A 16,244-nucleotide genomic window follows, 5' to 3' on the forward strand; every position below is an offset into this window, starting at 1 on the left:
AAACTGGATGTAAATCAAGACATATTATCTTGGTGTTTTGCGTCGTGTTGCCCAGCGTAACTGGCACTGCTAACGTCGTCGACTTCAGTTTCTGCTGTTGCTACTCAACGTATCCATCGCACTTTTCTTTCTAAATTTTCTCGTTTGCAGCCACAAAAGCAAAACAACTTTAACCATCATATTGGCTTCCTCTGTTTGCCATCACAGCTTTGCTTGTCAACCATTTGATTTTTACTTTATTTAAAAAAATGTAAAAATCAGTGTCTCCCAGTGTACCACAAGAGTGCTCTTGCAATACCACCATTGGTAATCGTACCACAGTTTGAGAATTAATGCTGTAAACAAATACACATGTTTGTGCAATTATATTTAGATATACTATCAACAAACTGTTTGTCATTACTTTACTGGATGGTTTGTTGAAATACATTTTTTTTTATTATATAATCAAACAGTTGCAGGGTAGAATCTTTGGTTATGCTTAGGAACTTTTTTACATATGTGAGCTCCATTACATTGAGAATGAGGTCATTTTTTGTTTTGTCTTCCTGTCTGTTACAACAAAAAAGTTAATCCCTTTCAATGCTCAATCATATACTGTATGTTCATGTAGGATATTTATGCACTTACCAGGGTAAGGAACATGGAACCAGGGGGAGTTAGTCACAGCGTCCAGGTTGATGTCGGTCCTGGCTGAAAAGCCGTACTCATTGGACTTTGAAGGAAGGACGTCAAAAATGGTGAGTAAGAAGCAGACCAGCCATGCTCCACACATCCCGAACATAGCCTAGAAATGTAATATTAGATACATTTTAAATGAAGTTTAGTCAACATATGACACTCTTTACTGAAATTCTCTTAAGCAGAGTTTCATGTACACCTGAAAATAAAAGTCAGGACACTCTGCTCTGAGTTACGTATTTACACGTCCCTTATAGCGTTTACCCCAGTTGGCATAAAAAGGACGCTTGGAAAATATATCAAAAAGCAAGTGTAAAAGAACATACTGGGGAGCACAAAAGAGTATGATGTAGTTCCTTTATGTGCAGGATGTTTGAACTGGTCCTGAGCCAGACAAGTGATATCATCGTCATCACCCTCGCAGGCTTGCTCTTGGTACATTTTCTGAACGTTTTCTGCTGTGTTCACTGGTCTGATTTGCCTGACTACACGCTGAAAGTGTGGCAAGGAAAAGGGTAAGTCTAGGTGAAAAAAATGTTGGGAGCTGATAGCCTGGTGGTTAGTTTGCTCGCTTTATGTGTGGAGGCTATGGTCCTCCAAGCAGGCAGACTGGGATTGAATCTGACCTGTGGCTGCTTAATTGCATGTCACTCCCCACTCAGATTTCTGACTCTATCCACTGTCCTACCTCTAAAATAAAAGGCATGAAAAAGCCTCCCAAAAAATGTGGCCAGTTGCGTCTGAGTTTTTGTGTATGTGTGAAAACAGCGTGCTCAGGCGTAGAGTAGTCTTTGTTGCCAGTGAGGTGGGGTAACAATACGCCCCCCCAGTTATGTTTTATAGCTTTATATAGACTGACTGAGTAACGGCCTAAGCCCTGGCACAATCAGGCTGTTAAAATTGGCTATCGTTACTCTCGTCCAAGAATATTAATAGCCATCAAAATGTGTCAAACTGACACACAAAACTGTACCATCAGTTGAGTTGAAGATCATGGTCTAAATCTTGAGGCATCTGTGTTCAAGCTGACACACGCTGGCTAAGAGCTGTCAGTAAACCAGTCAAGCGAGTGGGTGAGCAAGAGTGAGTGTTTCCAGTCAGGGAGGTCACAGGTGTTCTTATCAGCACAGAGATGGGAGATCTATTCACCCTCCAAAAACAGTAAATAAATAAAAATAAATAAATTTTTAAGTAAAAAAAAAAAAAAAAAAAACATGCATTAAGTGCATCTAATAAAAATGTGTCCAATATGTACAATCCTGGCGGTCATAATCTGGTCCCACTTTCCCACCCCTTATTGAGGCAGCTGTCGGTCAGTGGTAGAGACAGCCTTTTCTACTTATAAATGTGTCTGAATGGGATTTGTTACTTTACTTAGCAGCCTCTGCCGTCAGTGTGTGAATGTGTAGGTATGACTTGCTGTATAAAAGGAAATGACTGTCCCATCTGAACTGTCTCTTTTGCTACTTTAACCACTTTCAGAGAGAGATGGTTGTAACACTCTCAAGTTACAGCACTTAAAAACATTCTGCTGCCTTCTACTTAAGGTTTTTTATTGGTCCTGTTCACCAAAAGGTCATCACAGGTCATCACAGTTAACCTGTGCTTAGCCAGTCAGAGTGTTTCCTGATGCAGGCACTTTAACATTTAAACTGAATCTGACTGTGTGTGGAAGAGACACAAAGAGGTAAACAAGTGTCCAACAACAACACAGCCGATGGGACTCAAGCTTCTCACTCATTGTAGACAGTCATGACTCAGAGAGATATTCACATGTATTTATATGAATAAATGTTGCACATTCTTCCTTTATGTAAATGTATAGGACATTCAAAAGACCTGCTGAGACAAGATTTTTATTTGCTTGTTTTGAAGATTGAAACCTGAAGCTATTGAGTAAAATTTGTTTTACCCTCTTAAATGCCTTTCTTTATATTACTCAAAGCCTACATTAAACTGTCAGGTATTTGATGTCTTTAAAAAGCCAATAACAGTACAATCGATCTTAAAAACCCTTCATTAGTCCACCGCTAACTGCAACCGCAGCTGTTCGACAAGACTCTTCTCCAACAAAGCTTTCTGTGAAGACTTTCCATCACAGACTCAACTAAGTAGCAAGCAGAGCTTTCCCACATTTGGCTTGTGAGGAAAAACAGATTTACGACTCTTTATTAATGTAGTGTACTGTTTATAACTTTGTTCATAATTTGCACAGCAAGTTTCTATGTACAACATGCCTCTGGCACATGTTGTGTAGTTCTGTTTGCATCTGTTGAGGGATTACATAGAACCAAAGAGTTTCGTATGTGTGACTGTTCAAGGAAAACCAAACAGTAGGTTGAGGGGAGAAAAAGGAGCCAAAAAACGTGCTCTTCATATCTCCTTGATTTCTGTGTTGATGGATCCAGGATCCAAGAGGGAGATAAATTGAGTGGGCTCCATAAGTGTCATATTTGAACCACAGCTATACATCCAGTGGGTTTTTAAGTGCCAGCGTGAGTCATCAATAATAAATTAATTCATGATAAATAGATATTGGCAGCAGATTGTGTGTACTCCTCTACATCAGTTGGGTTCTTTCCGAGGTACTATAGAAGCTTCATTCCTTAACGCTAAAAACCACAGTATTTTATTTTTCTAAGGCTTCATTTTATGATAGACAATTTATCCTAATGAATAGTCCAAGCTCAACCATGTTGACTCTGAGATCAAGAGGCCTTTGTGAGGAGGCGCTGGGGTATGATGGGCTGTTTGTCTTCTTAGATGTTGCTATATGCACAAGCATGTCATGCTGCCATCCATGAAGCATTCCAACCATTAAACCCTGAAGTCAAACTGACTCACTGCTCGTTAGTTGACTGGAGGGGCGTTCAGTTTCACATTTTAGGCATTTTTCAAACCTTTATCATGACTCAGCATTTCATTTGCATGTGTGTTCACATTCTTCACCTTCCCTCTTTGCAAAGAGGGAAATGCAAATGTCATAGAACACCCAGGAGCTTTAAAACGTGGCAAAATGACATCTCTGCCGGCTGCAGCCACGATTTCTTGGCTGATTTTGAGCAGAGAGAAATACACTGTGTCCTGTTTATTGATGGAAAAATGTGAAATCATTTATAGTCTCCAGGTTGCATCCAAAGTTCATGATTTGTGTTACACCTAGCTTCTTTATGTTTGTCACCAGTAAGATTTATTATTGGGATTTGTATGCCTTTATTAAAGAGACAGGACAATAGATAGAGTTGACAATCAGGAAAAGCGAGAGAGTGGGGAATGACAGGTGAAAAAGGAGCCACAGGTTCGAATTTAAACCCAAACACCCGCTTGGAGGACAATGGCCACTGTCTGTGAGGACAATGGCCCTACTGATGATGGGGAAGGGTTACAACAACGTGGATGCTCCAAGAAATACCATCTCGGAAGAAGATCTGTATCACCATAGTTAGTGTAGTTCCTACAGTTGCAGCTTGTGGCAAAGCATCTCTGATGTTTACTTTACCTTGTGGGGACTGCCATCTAAGCACTAGGCCACTGACGGCCCTCAATGAATTTTTAAACACATTTTGTCTCTGGTGCATAACAATATCATATGATACCATTTGTTAGGATATTTTATTTAGCTAGTTTTATTGTTCCTTCTTTTTACAAGGATGTCCAGTTGAGATTAAACATCTCTTTAAATGAATATATGGTACTTTATGGAACTATACCTTATTGTACGATATCATACAATACATTAGATACAACATCAAAGGGACATTTTTTTGTTTGAAAGGAATATGACCACACAAACTGCCTTTAATTCCCTCATCCAATCCAAAAGAAACAGCTAAAAAATCATTGGTGAATATGACCTAGATCACACCCCATGTGCGAAGGCAAAAGTCCACCAAGCACGCAGTCGGGGTTAAAGTCCGGCATGTGTCTCCTTTCCCACATGTCATTCCTCACTCACTCTCCAGATTTCTGACTCTATCCACTGTCCCACCAAAAACTAAATCCTTAAGAATAATAATTCAACTATCGGTGAATGTGAATTTGCTGTTATTATACAGTATGTGTTGTCATTTGTTGTCAATTTTCATTAGAGGAACAGACATGCTGAATCAGTGTCCCATTTTAACCACTACTTGAAACCCTTAAATCTAATAAACTTTCTTACTTTAGTCCGTATCCACGACTCTTTGAACTGTTTTTCATGGTAGAAGTCTAAATTTCCACACGAGTATTCACATTACCTGTTCCTGAACTAAGGTGAAGTGGATGGGCGGATGTTAAAAAGAGCCGTGCTTGACTTAAAACCCATCCCTGGGTACATAGAGGTTTTAAAAACACAATACAAAATTCTCTGTGTGTGTCCATCACCAGGGGCGCTCTCTGCCTGACAGATAATAGCTGTAATCACAAAGCAGCCATAGCTGAGGGGCTTTAGAAATGGGGCTCAAAGAATCCCGCTAAAGACTTTGACTGGGGCTGTGTTTGCTCAAGTCGCATGCAAGGCTAGCAAAATCTCAACATTGCAATAAACAACAAGAGAGCCATTCCCTTAATTTTTTTTAAACATGTCATGCTTGTATCATGTACTATTGGAAATTTAATTTTAATATTGCAGCCTTTTCCACCTCGAATTGTGTCCATCATCATCGTTCTATTTCATCCTCTGTTTCATTGTGTTTGCCTCTAGGGGCTGTACAGTCTGCAGCTAATGACTTTATTTGTGATGTATAAAATGAAATTAAGATGACAGGACTTTGTTAAGTCTGAAGCTTTATTCTATTGCAGGTCTTTTAGTGTCAAAGTTTGTTGAGAAACAAAAAGCAGAGTCAAATTTCTTTCAAACAAAGGACATTCTGGAATTTTTTTCCACAAAAGTTTTAGCAACAAGAAACTTTTCTTGGAATATGGATACTGCTGCAAGAAAGTTTCAGTTTCTATAACCTAGTCTCTTACACTTGTCTTTCAGAACAGGTGACAAAGGAGAGTTATACAGTCACCACAGTTTCACTGTAAACACCCAAGATTTGCGTCACTGATTTTGGCATCTAAACTGTAACTCATTTTTAACTGTATTTACAACCTTTTCTTCTGCTCCTGAGTTATGGTGTTGAAAGACAGCTATGAAAAGGGTTTTTATGAATTCTTGAGTTATGGCCAAAATCCAAAGATGTTTTTACTCAGAAGTGGACACATGTATGGTTTGGTGAATACTGTTTTAAGTTGTTTATTTTTGCATTTTATTTGTCCATAGTTTGTTTTCTTGAAACTTGTGGTCAACATTTAGACAAGTGGTTGTAATGCATAGGCCTCTGATCATATCCTGATTGGCGGTTCATCATGGTAGCTACCTGTCAATCATCCTTAGCCACACCCTTAAGCATACCCTGGTTTGTTTTCTATTTGACACTAAATTGATGCTACATTTTAAATGTTAACATCCTACTCTGTAGAGGAAGACATGAAACCATCAATTGAGACCAGGAACACATTAGGAAAATGTCTAATGATGTAATAAGTGAGTGAGATGTTAGGTCATTTCCTGGTAGACTTGCATACAAATGGACCTCATTTGTAACCAGTACAGTGCCCCCCTGCAGTTTTAAAAGTAAGTAATGCCAAAAGGAAGGATTTATTTTTTAAATCCAGAGGTTACGTCCAGTTGTTATTTAGAGATCACACAAAAGGTCCTTGAGAAGTTTCATTGGAGTTCAACCTTGGACCACTGAAATGTAATCGCTTCATTCTTTGGTTCCAAGTGAACGTTTGTGCCAAATTTACTCAAAGTTTTTCTGAGATAGAGAGTTCTTGCATGATTCATAAGAAATGTAATGTAGAATACAGACTTCAAAGAAGTTTTGATCTGTCTTTTTGGTCTTATACTCCACGAGTAGGGTCTCTTGTACCTGGCCCACCCTGGCTGGAGGATGTTACCCACTGTGAAAACCCTTTTGCACTGGTGAACCTCTTTTGTGTCCATTGTGATATTGTGGATCGACTGTGACTGAAAGGTTCCTGTACTTTTTTTAACCGTTATATAAGCTGAAAGCAGAAGCATCTGCACAGACATGAGATCAAAACACATACCAGATGCATCAAACTTGGATTTGGTTATTTCCTACGAAAAACCAAACAATTCTTCTAGATTCAATTCATCACTTTCAAAGTTTTACATCAGTCTAAAATAGTTTCCAGACTGGCAGACTTTGTTCTGATATTGGTTGAATTTCTGCAGTATATGTTAATTAGTATAGTTTTGATACACTGCTATGAGGTAATTAAAGGTGATATGGGTCATTGTCTTTAAAATGAGGTGTATAGATATTTCAGTGAATAAGAAAACAAGAAGTATGCATGAGAACTGCATAATGTTGAAAACTTACAGAGAAGAGCTTGAAGAGTGGATACTGGAAAACCTTCCACTTCTTATCCTTGTAAGCAATCATTGGAACGTCGACTTTGCTGAGATACTGAGAGAACAGGAGGATCAGACAGACCGTGCTGCAAGAAAAACAACAGAGAGACCGATTGAAATGTATCACTCATCCCCCCCCCCCCCCCCCCCCCCCCGAGGCATGGCCCTCACTCATAGTTACCTGTGTAATTTTGCTAAAGTATGGCATGTCAATACATCATAGTCAGAGCGAAGTCAGAGCAAGTGAAAACATGTAATCTTACACAGCTGGCATGTCCACGTGATACCTGTCATTATGGACAGGATTATGTGTAAGTAACAGTGAGGCGAAATGGGCCATTTAAACATTGTAAAATAGTCGCTTTCTTGCTTTTAAATGGCTTCTCTTGCTGCGCAGGAAATACTCCAAGTAAGGTTCAGGAGTAATGTGAGTAATTCTCATTGAGGTGTTAACTGTCTTGTGATATCAGTACATAGATGAGAGCAGCAGCCATCATGACGGAGTCTGCTGTTGAATTGGAAATAACCATAGGGGTGGCTGTGGCTCAGCTGGTAGAGTCGGTCGTCTCTCAACCAGAAGGTTGGGGGCTTGAACCCCAGCTCCTGCAGCCACATGTCAAATGTGTCCTTGACCCTAAGTTTCTCCCACTTCTATGTCAGCGGCGTATGAATGTGTATGAATGGATTAGTAACTGATGGACACTTCACATACCAGCCTCTACGATCAGTGTGTGTGAATAGGTGTTAATGGTTAGGTGTGACCTGTTGTGTAAAAGTACTTTGAGTAGTCAGTAGACTAGAAAAGTGCTATACAAGCTAAAGTCCATTTACCATAGAAGATGCTCCCGCCCCTTTTAAATTGTTTGAGTGGCAACTAGTGGAGAAACAGATCACAGCTGACTTGTAATCCATTTAGATCATTGTCTCCTCTCAAGAGCTGAGTGTATCGACACACTCCTACTGATCAGGTTTTGGAAATGGACTTCTTCATTACCATCGCAGTGTGTCTCCTGACAGATTGCCAGTGTAACAGACTGGGAGGGTTGAGTTACAACCACAAGATGTTTTTGTCTGTGCTCCTGTAAGGTGCTGGATACCCTCTGCAGATACTGCTGAGTAGGGGGATGGGGGGGGGGGGGGGGGGGGGGTCACTGGGGCTTAGAAGGAAATGACTGATTACCATCCAGGCACCAGGATGTGCTGAACCTTTCAAAACCCGCAAGGGTCACTCGAAGTAATGATTTTAGTCTGCATTATCTGGAGACATCGGCGGTAAATGAAGACAGATTTCATGGATTTGGACAGTGATGCAGCAAAGGTAGTAGTACAGTGATTAGTTGGCTTTAAAAAGTAGGCACATCTGCATTGATGTACAAATAAGGTCAGAAAACAGGCAAAAACATTCTGAATGAAAACTGAAGAAATTCACATTTTCACTACTCTAATGTACAGAAAAGACCTAAAGTACAGCATGTGTAAAAGATGAAAAAATAAATTAGTGACGTCATCTACTTCCATACAGGCCATGAGGGGTTCATAATTAGTTTGATCATGTGAATCAGACCAGTACCACCACCATAAATGCTAAATGAAAAAAATCTTCTGGAGGAATGGTGTACAGCTTCAGAGTCTTGGAAAAACATCTCTGCCAAGAAGAACTAAAGCTGTTTTGAGGAAATACAAGAGACTTTGGTGTTCTCTTACGTCTAATTGTTTGCACACAGTTCACTGAAACATCCAGACATACTGCATCCATACAAACTGTAAGTCTTTTGCGCAATAATTTATTGATGTCTATTGGGCAATATACTCACAGAGCAGCAATGCCCCAGTGACCTCCAGATTTCTTTCCAGCTTCAATAAATAGCGACAGGCCGATGAGGTTGATGGTGGGAGCAATAGCCAGCGGGCCGATGAATCGCAGCACGAAGCCCACCAGCCCAGAAAGGCCAAGGACTATCTGGAGCAAAGAGGACACCAGGATGGCTCCCTGGATCTGTGCAAGACGAGGAAAGAGGTTCGAAGTTGGGATACACGCAGTGCAAGATTTGGTTATAAAGTGTGTGTGTGTGTGTGTGTGTGTGTGTGTGTGTGTGTGTGTGTGTGTGTGTGTGTATGTATATATATATATATATATATATATATAAATAAATAAATAAATGAAAATGCATCATTGTAATTATAAGTAATATTTGATTGGACCGATGGATATAGCCAGGATCCCCCAGGTAGGCGGCCAGGATACGGAAGACGACTTCGATACTAGACTTGTTTGCAAAAATGTGATAGAAACCTGTTCAACCTGCACCCACTGTTATACCGTGTATGCGGTAAAACATACCCTACTACCGAAACCTGCAGAGCTGAAGCACCTCATAAATCTCTCCAACTGTGAGCTATGTGAAGGGGTGGTAACATAATGTGTGATAATGTTCATTAACTCTGTGGTAACACATAACTATTTTGAAATACACATCTGTGAGTGATGTTAATGTTGCCTGAGGGGAGAGAGCGATATTGCGCAAAGCTCTGATAACAAGGAGGAGACAGAAGGGTTAATACTTGATAAGCTGAACTGAAATTAATTGAAACGCTGAATAGATACAGCATTGGGTCAGAGTCACTCAGGGAGCTTACATAAAACCTACTGAACCTATGAGAACGTGCACAGGAGATCTATGAGAGGAATACAAGAAACTGGAGAAATAAACACGACTGCAAAAGGATGGACTAAAGACATTTGATCTCTGAAATATTACAATATCTCTCTTCTCAAAAAATGTTAGTTGAAAGACTTAAACATGCTAAGAAAACAGTCCTGGGTTTGGCATTTTGAACCGACTTTCCAAACTTTTACCTGAAATTGCTGCAATTGACCACATTCTCAGACTTTTGTTCTGTAGCTTTTACCCGACTTTCTGTACATTCACAAAACAAGAGCGCATTTAACAAAACGGTGTCTTGCATCAGTAATTCTTACGAAAAATTACAACCTATATTTTAAAGGGTTTATTCCTAATTTTCTATCACTTTTTGGAGTTGTGTTCAAAGTTGTTCCTGTCTGACCAGAAAATGTGTTTTCAACTAAATTATGGTATTTTTACAGAAAGACGTGATTGGGGTATTGTTTCTCCCAAGTTAGAAGTGTTTTCAAAAAGTCCCCCAAATGTCCACTTCAGAACATTTAATATTAATATGTAACAGAATTTGCAAGATTATTCCAATACCCCCCCCACCCCCAAAATCTAATTCATATAAAATGAAATCATATGGACATAAAGGTGTAACAAATGGTAAGGGTCTTCAATGTGTCCACTAATCTATTAGCTCTAACCACTTGGCCTTTGGATGCTAGGTGAGGAAGCGTAAATGCTGAGTATCACAAATTTGGCTCACATGAATATTTGACATATACCTCACGCATCCGTGACATCCAGACCTCATCTGAGTCCTCCATGTGCAGCGGGCTGCTGCCGTTCTGCAGCTGCATGGATAGCACCACAGATGCTTTCGGGGCCGGACACTGCCACTTGGGCAGAGCGAGAATAGCCAGGGTCGGAGTGATGAAACTGAAGGTCCCACCCTGGAGGACCGGTAACCTGTAGGTCAAGTAGGTGATCATTTTGTTATCAAACTATTCATTACCCCTCACTTCATTGCCTTTAATTGGGATTTTATTAATTGGCCTAACATGGTAATTAATCCAGTAATTATTCATTTGAACACACTTGACCGCCTGACATAATTTCAATTTACACTGCATGTCCTTCACATGACACGTAATTCCCTAAGCCCCTGCCAGGCATGCACTGTACTGCCGAACATGTCCTTACATTGTCTGGGTGGACTGCATGTGTGAATGCCAAAAGGTCAAATATCGTTCAACCTGGCGTTATCTGATAGGATACTCCTCACTTTCTTCCTCATCCTGTCAATAAATAATTGAGATAGAGGATTTGTGGTTTGCCCACTATTTTGCCTGCTGTTGATACAATCCTGGAGAGTTTATTCTTTAATTTACAGCTCAAGTGACCGTAACAGGCAGGGAGATGGAAAGTTAAAACACACTCAACAATAGGTTTGTACACTAGCTCTAAGATGTGTTGACTGACACCAAGACTACTGAGTTTTCTAAGGAGATAAAGTCGTAAGCATTTTTTGAAGATATACTCTGTATTTTCAGAGAAGTTCAGCTGGCTATCCAAAATTGTACCGAGGTATTTCAAGGTTTCCACAATTTCAACAAGTTGGCTGTCAAGTGAAACTGGCTCAATTTTTAGATCTTGTTTAGTGCAGATAATTCATTCTTTTGGCTACATTCATTACTAGCTGGCTGGCGTGACACCACGTCTCCAGGGCCTTTATGTGGAGTGAATATGCAGCTTCACCAGAAGCGTAATTTTTCTCTAACAGTCCAACAAGACCCATTTCATCTGCATAGTTAAATAAATAGTGTTTCTCATTGATCTTAAATTCATTAGTAAATAGTGCAAATAACACAGGGGAGAGAACATAGCCTTGGGGGCAGCCAGTGCTCACTGTGAGCACATCTGACATGCTGCTCCCAAAACAAACCCTCTGTGGACGGCAGGATATAAAATCTCTGATCCAGAGAACTAGACCTGTGTTGCTATTTAGATCAATGAGTCTTTTCAGGAGAATATGCGTCTTCATCGAATTAAAGGCCGAACTAAAGTCCACAAATAAGACCCTGGCATACCCTGTAGGGTTCATGAGATGTTTTGTTACTGTGTTAAGTAAAGTCAGCACAGCATCGTCTGTGCCTCTCTTGCTTCTATACGCGAATTGGAGTGGGTCTAGTATGGTGGCCGCAGAGGTTGTCAGGTGACCAACAACAGTCCGCTTCATAATTTTACACAGTATAGAAGGTAAAGAAATAGGCCAAAAATCATTTGGTACTCTCGCACAGGTCTAATTATTGAGGACTTCCATGCTTTTGGCACAATTTATGAATCTAGAATGAATTGAAATAGCCTTGTAAAGACACCTTTCAGTTGAGGAGCACAGTCTTTAAGCAGACGAGCTTTCAATTTTAAAAGATTTGCTGTGACATCATGTTAATTTATAACTATTGAGGTCTCAGAACGAAGGTTATTACATAGCTCTTAACATTCTGATTTGTCATCCACAGTGTTGAAGCTACAATAAAAATCAAAGCAGTCCCTGAGTTGCTCTTTAAATCCATCAGACCACCTGTATTTGCTTGGTGGCAGGTTTCTGCCTCACCACAGCCTTATACTGTGGCAGAAGATGGATTACATTGTGATCAGATTTCCCTATGAGTGGTTGACATACTGATTTATATGCCTCTTGTTGTCTTGCCTCTAGTTGTTTATCACTTGTGTTCCAGAAATTACCACAATATCACTATTTTGTTTGTTAAGTGGGATAGTCCTTACACAACAATCAACATTATGGTAGACCCTTCCTCATGTTCTTCCCAGGCACCCCCCTTCACCTAAACAATGGAACATCTCAAGAGAGAAAGATAGCATGGCTGTATCCAAATTGCCAAGTACCTACTCAATCTGTTAGAAGTCAGTACCTACTGTCCCCGTGCTGTATACTGTTTAGTACCTACTATTCAGTAGGCAGATATTTGTTCCTACTTCGTCTAATTAATTCTGCATCGAAGTGCCGTCATTTACGTTACCCGAACCGGCCGCATTCACCCGTTTTTTTGTTTTGTTTAGCTTTATTCAAGAAGAGTAATGCGCATATACAGTCAGGTAAACAAGAAACAATATCACAATGTAAATCAAGTAAAAGGCAGATTAAATAACATACAGTAGGCTATATAAAGGAAAGTACAAACAGAATATAAAGTAAAATAAATAAAGATTCATTTAAATAGTGAAATCATATTTTAAATAGAGGGAAAAGGTTTTATAATACTGTATTCATTTGTTATATTTTCTGTTAATTAAAAGTAGCGGTTTCAGTAGGGGCTTTAACTCTAGATTGGAAAATTGATTCAATTAATCCACGCTCGTTTGTTTTGATTTGGAGGCAGACATGAAGTGATGGTTTATGTTTAATTTCGCACAGCATTGTGGGTGGTAAAATACAATTCATTTCCTGAAAGCACGCATCCAATCCATATTGCATGAAACCCGGAAGTTAGTATCCATACTGAAATGTTCAGTATACTGAGGTGGACCCAAAAAATGCATACTTGAATGACCACGAGGGTTCAGTATACTGAATCTCCCTACTGTAAAGTACGTACTACCTACTGAACTGTGGCTATTCGGAAACAGCCCCTGTCTGACAATGACAATTTCCTGCTGTAAAGCACATGACTGTCGGGTTTCAGGCCGCTTTTAAGTTTGCTATTTATCTTTTTTTTTTTTTAGAACTATAACCAAATTTACAAACTTCCATAAATACTGAATTAAATGATAAATGGTTCAAGATTTTAAACCCATACTGTCAGTATTTTAAAGAACGATCTAATAGCACAATGACTTTCTACAGGATGAATGGTGGCACTCCCATGTCCACAGCGCACCAAAGTCACCTGTATACTGCACCATGTAACCTTGGCAACAGGCTGCGATAACCTAAGAAAAATGTGTACAGATTTATGGCACTGATTCTCACAGCAGCCTTCATTTACAAAGCATCTAGTTTGTCTGTCTCTGTACTGTTTGATACAAAAGCTAAGGCTATGAGACAGAGGAGGATGGTAACAGAAAACCTAAGAAGAAAAACAGAGTTAGAGGCAGAAGCCCAACTAGAGTTAATATCAGACTGATTACAATACTGATCAGAAAGTAGGTATTCTGTTCTGTCTGATAATTAGAAAGTAACGAGCCAACAACTCAGTGTTTACAATCCTGCTGAGACTATTCACAAGAGATTGCGATGTAACGCTAGGTTTCATTATTAATGTCATCATGGTCTCATGTTTAGCAGATTTACCAGGTGAAGAAAATCATCTGACCCAAGGCCAAAGGGTATGTCTCAGGCGTGCATACAAATAAATAAGAAATCTATCTTGAAAAATCTATCTCTGAAAAGGTGTGTCTCTCCTTATGGATCTTTATGTTAGCTTAAGTTTGGAACGTTACAAACCAATCTCAACTACAATCAAAAATGACTCTCTCCAAAGTAGCCGTTTAACCACAGACTATAGACATGATGTAACTGTAAAACACCACACTCAAACAGTTTGCCAACCATGAGCTGCAGAAGCTAGCAGTGTCACTACTTGTGTTTTACAACAGTGAGGTTGCAATCAGAGACCTTTGGTGGGCGCCAAAGAGCACCAAACCAAATTCCTACATATTGTTGCTTTAAAAGAGAAATCGATTGGATTTTTCATTTGCTCAGCAATGTGAACTGTGCATGAATGTATTTTTTCTCAGCCTCAGAAGTGTTGCAGCAAACTGATCTTCATGCACCTTTGTCTGCATGTTTGTGTTTTGATCCCTCTATTCTTTATTTTCACAAAGCCAGTGTTGAAAACAACCTGCAGTGATGAAGAGTGCTGTAAAAATAGAGATTAACTTCCTTATTTTTCAATGTCAGAGAGTTTTCTGGGATCACATTTCTTTTCCGTTTAAACTGTTGCCAAACTGTGTAGGTGGAGAACTGAAACAAAAGCATTAGCTGTTTGCTCTGGCTTAATGTTACCGCAGTGCTGAGGGGGAAGAAAGTATGTGTGGAGCCCTGTGCTGTTTTGCACGTTACTGTGCGAGTGGGTGTCAGCTACACTGAGGTGAAGCAGAGAGATTGATGCATCACTTTCAGAAGGTTTCCTAGCAAAGCTCGAAACAGCTACCAGTGCTTCACAGCTCTAATATAAAAAAGGGAGGAACGACAATATGCAACGTAAACTTGAGCTTGTAAGTCTTTGAGGAAGATGATTTCAGTTTCTTATGCTGAAAGGCAACTCTCAGATCCACTGCAAGTGTCCCATGGAGCATAGCAGAGGACTGGTTTAACTGCCTATGAACCACCAAAGGGGTGTCTGCATGTTTTGCATGATTTAGGGAAACATTCATCTTTTCACTGAGACGGCCGTGTGTGCTTTAACTTGTATGTCTAAATCTTCAAGACAAGCATACTCTAGGTAAGTTCAACCAGGTGTCCCAATTCAGCGAGGAGAGAGGGCAGACTGCCCAGAAAGGCTCATTACTTTAGTTTCAATACTCTGAGAAGTATCTTGGATTTTGTATTTTTCCATCCCCATGGACCTTAATCCTAACATCAAGATGGGTTGGAACAATACATATTGACCCAATGAAGTGCTGTAAAATGTTTTAACATGAATTGTTTTTAATAGAATCTTTACCATTGATAAATGTCTCTGTTTGAGCTGGACATTTTCCCTTTGAACATTAAAATGGAAAAGCACCAGCCACACAATTCTTACCTATAGACCTGTTAATAATAATCCAGTGAGTGTGTTAGAATGATTTCAGATCATATGTGCAAATCTTTTGACAACCTGAGGACAGATAAAGCCCGCCCCCCTCGACCTAAGGTCGGGAATCAATGAGTTGCAGAACTGGTTTTATTACAGGAGTCTTTTCTATTTTTTATTATCCGGCTGTAAATCTGAAAATGCTTGCTTTAAAAAAAAACACCACACAAACATTGACATACCAACGAGTATCATTCCACAAAGTTTAAGAGTATACTTTACACTCAAGCAGAAGAAGAATTGATATCTCACTTCTGTGTGGAAAAATTTTTAAGTAGATTTTTAGTGTCTCTGTGTGATCTGGTGCGTTCTGTTTGCCCGGGCGCTGTGGGTATTACCTGGTACCGAATGTTGTTTGCAGCAGCGTGCATAATCCTGACACAAAGAAGATGGTGGAGATGAGCTGACTTTTGGCATTATTGTTGTCTTTAATGCAGAGTGGCTCAGCCAGGATCAGGGGGACAGCGATGATGCCACCGAAGGCCAGGATGTAATGCTGTGGAGAGAGAGACAAAGGAGGAGAGATTTCAGACAATTTAAAAAAAAAAAAAAAGGTAACAACGTTTTGTTACGATTGTCAGAAAACGAGTAGAGATGGAACCAAGTGCAGAATTAACTAACTATTTATTTTAACAAAAAGGTAAACAAAAACTCACTTCAGAAAGTACAACAAAAAACACACGGATCAAAAACAGGGAGCCA

General features: G+C 39.7%; 1 protein-coding gene across 1 annotated transcript in view; it reads right to left on the minus strand.

Annotated features, from left to right (window-relative positions):
* Positions 1–16,244, minus strand: part of si:dkey-106n21.1 (solute carrier family 23 member 1) — a 62,023-nt gene that overhangs the window by 23,927 nt on the left and 21,852 nt on the right. The window contains exons 3-7 of the mRNA XM_065957053.1: positions 15,881–16,038; positions 10,506–10,689; positions 8,905–9,086; positions 7,059–7,176; positions 631–787 (exon numbers count right to left, since the gene is read on the minus strand). Coding sequence (XP_065813125.1) covers positions 631–787; positions 7,059–7,176; positions 8,905–9,086; positions 10,506–10,689; positions 15,881–16,038 — 799 coding nt within the window. The remainder of the gene's footprint in view (positions 1–630; positions 788–7,058; positions 7,177–8,904; positions 9,087–10,505; positions 10,690–15,880; positions 16,039–16,244) is intronic.

The sequence above is a fragment of the Labrus bergylta genome, chromosome 7, assembly GCF_963930695.1.
Source record: "Labrus bergylta chromosome 7, fLabBer1.1, whole genome shotgun sequence".
NCBI classification, from domain to species: domain Eukaryota; kingdom Metazoa; phylum Chordata; class Actinopteri; order Labriformes; family Labridae; genus Labrus; species Labrus bergylta.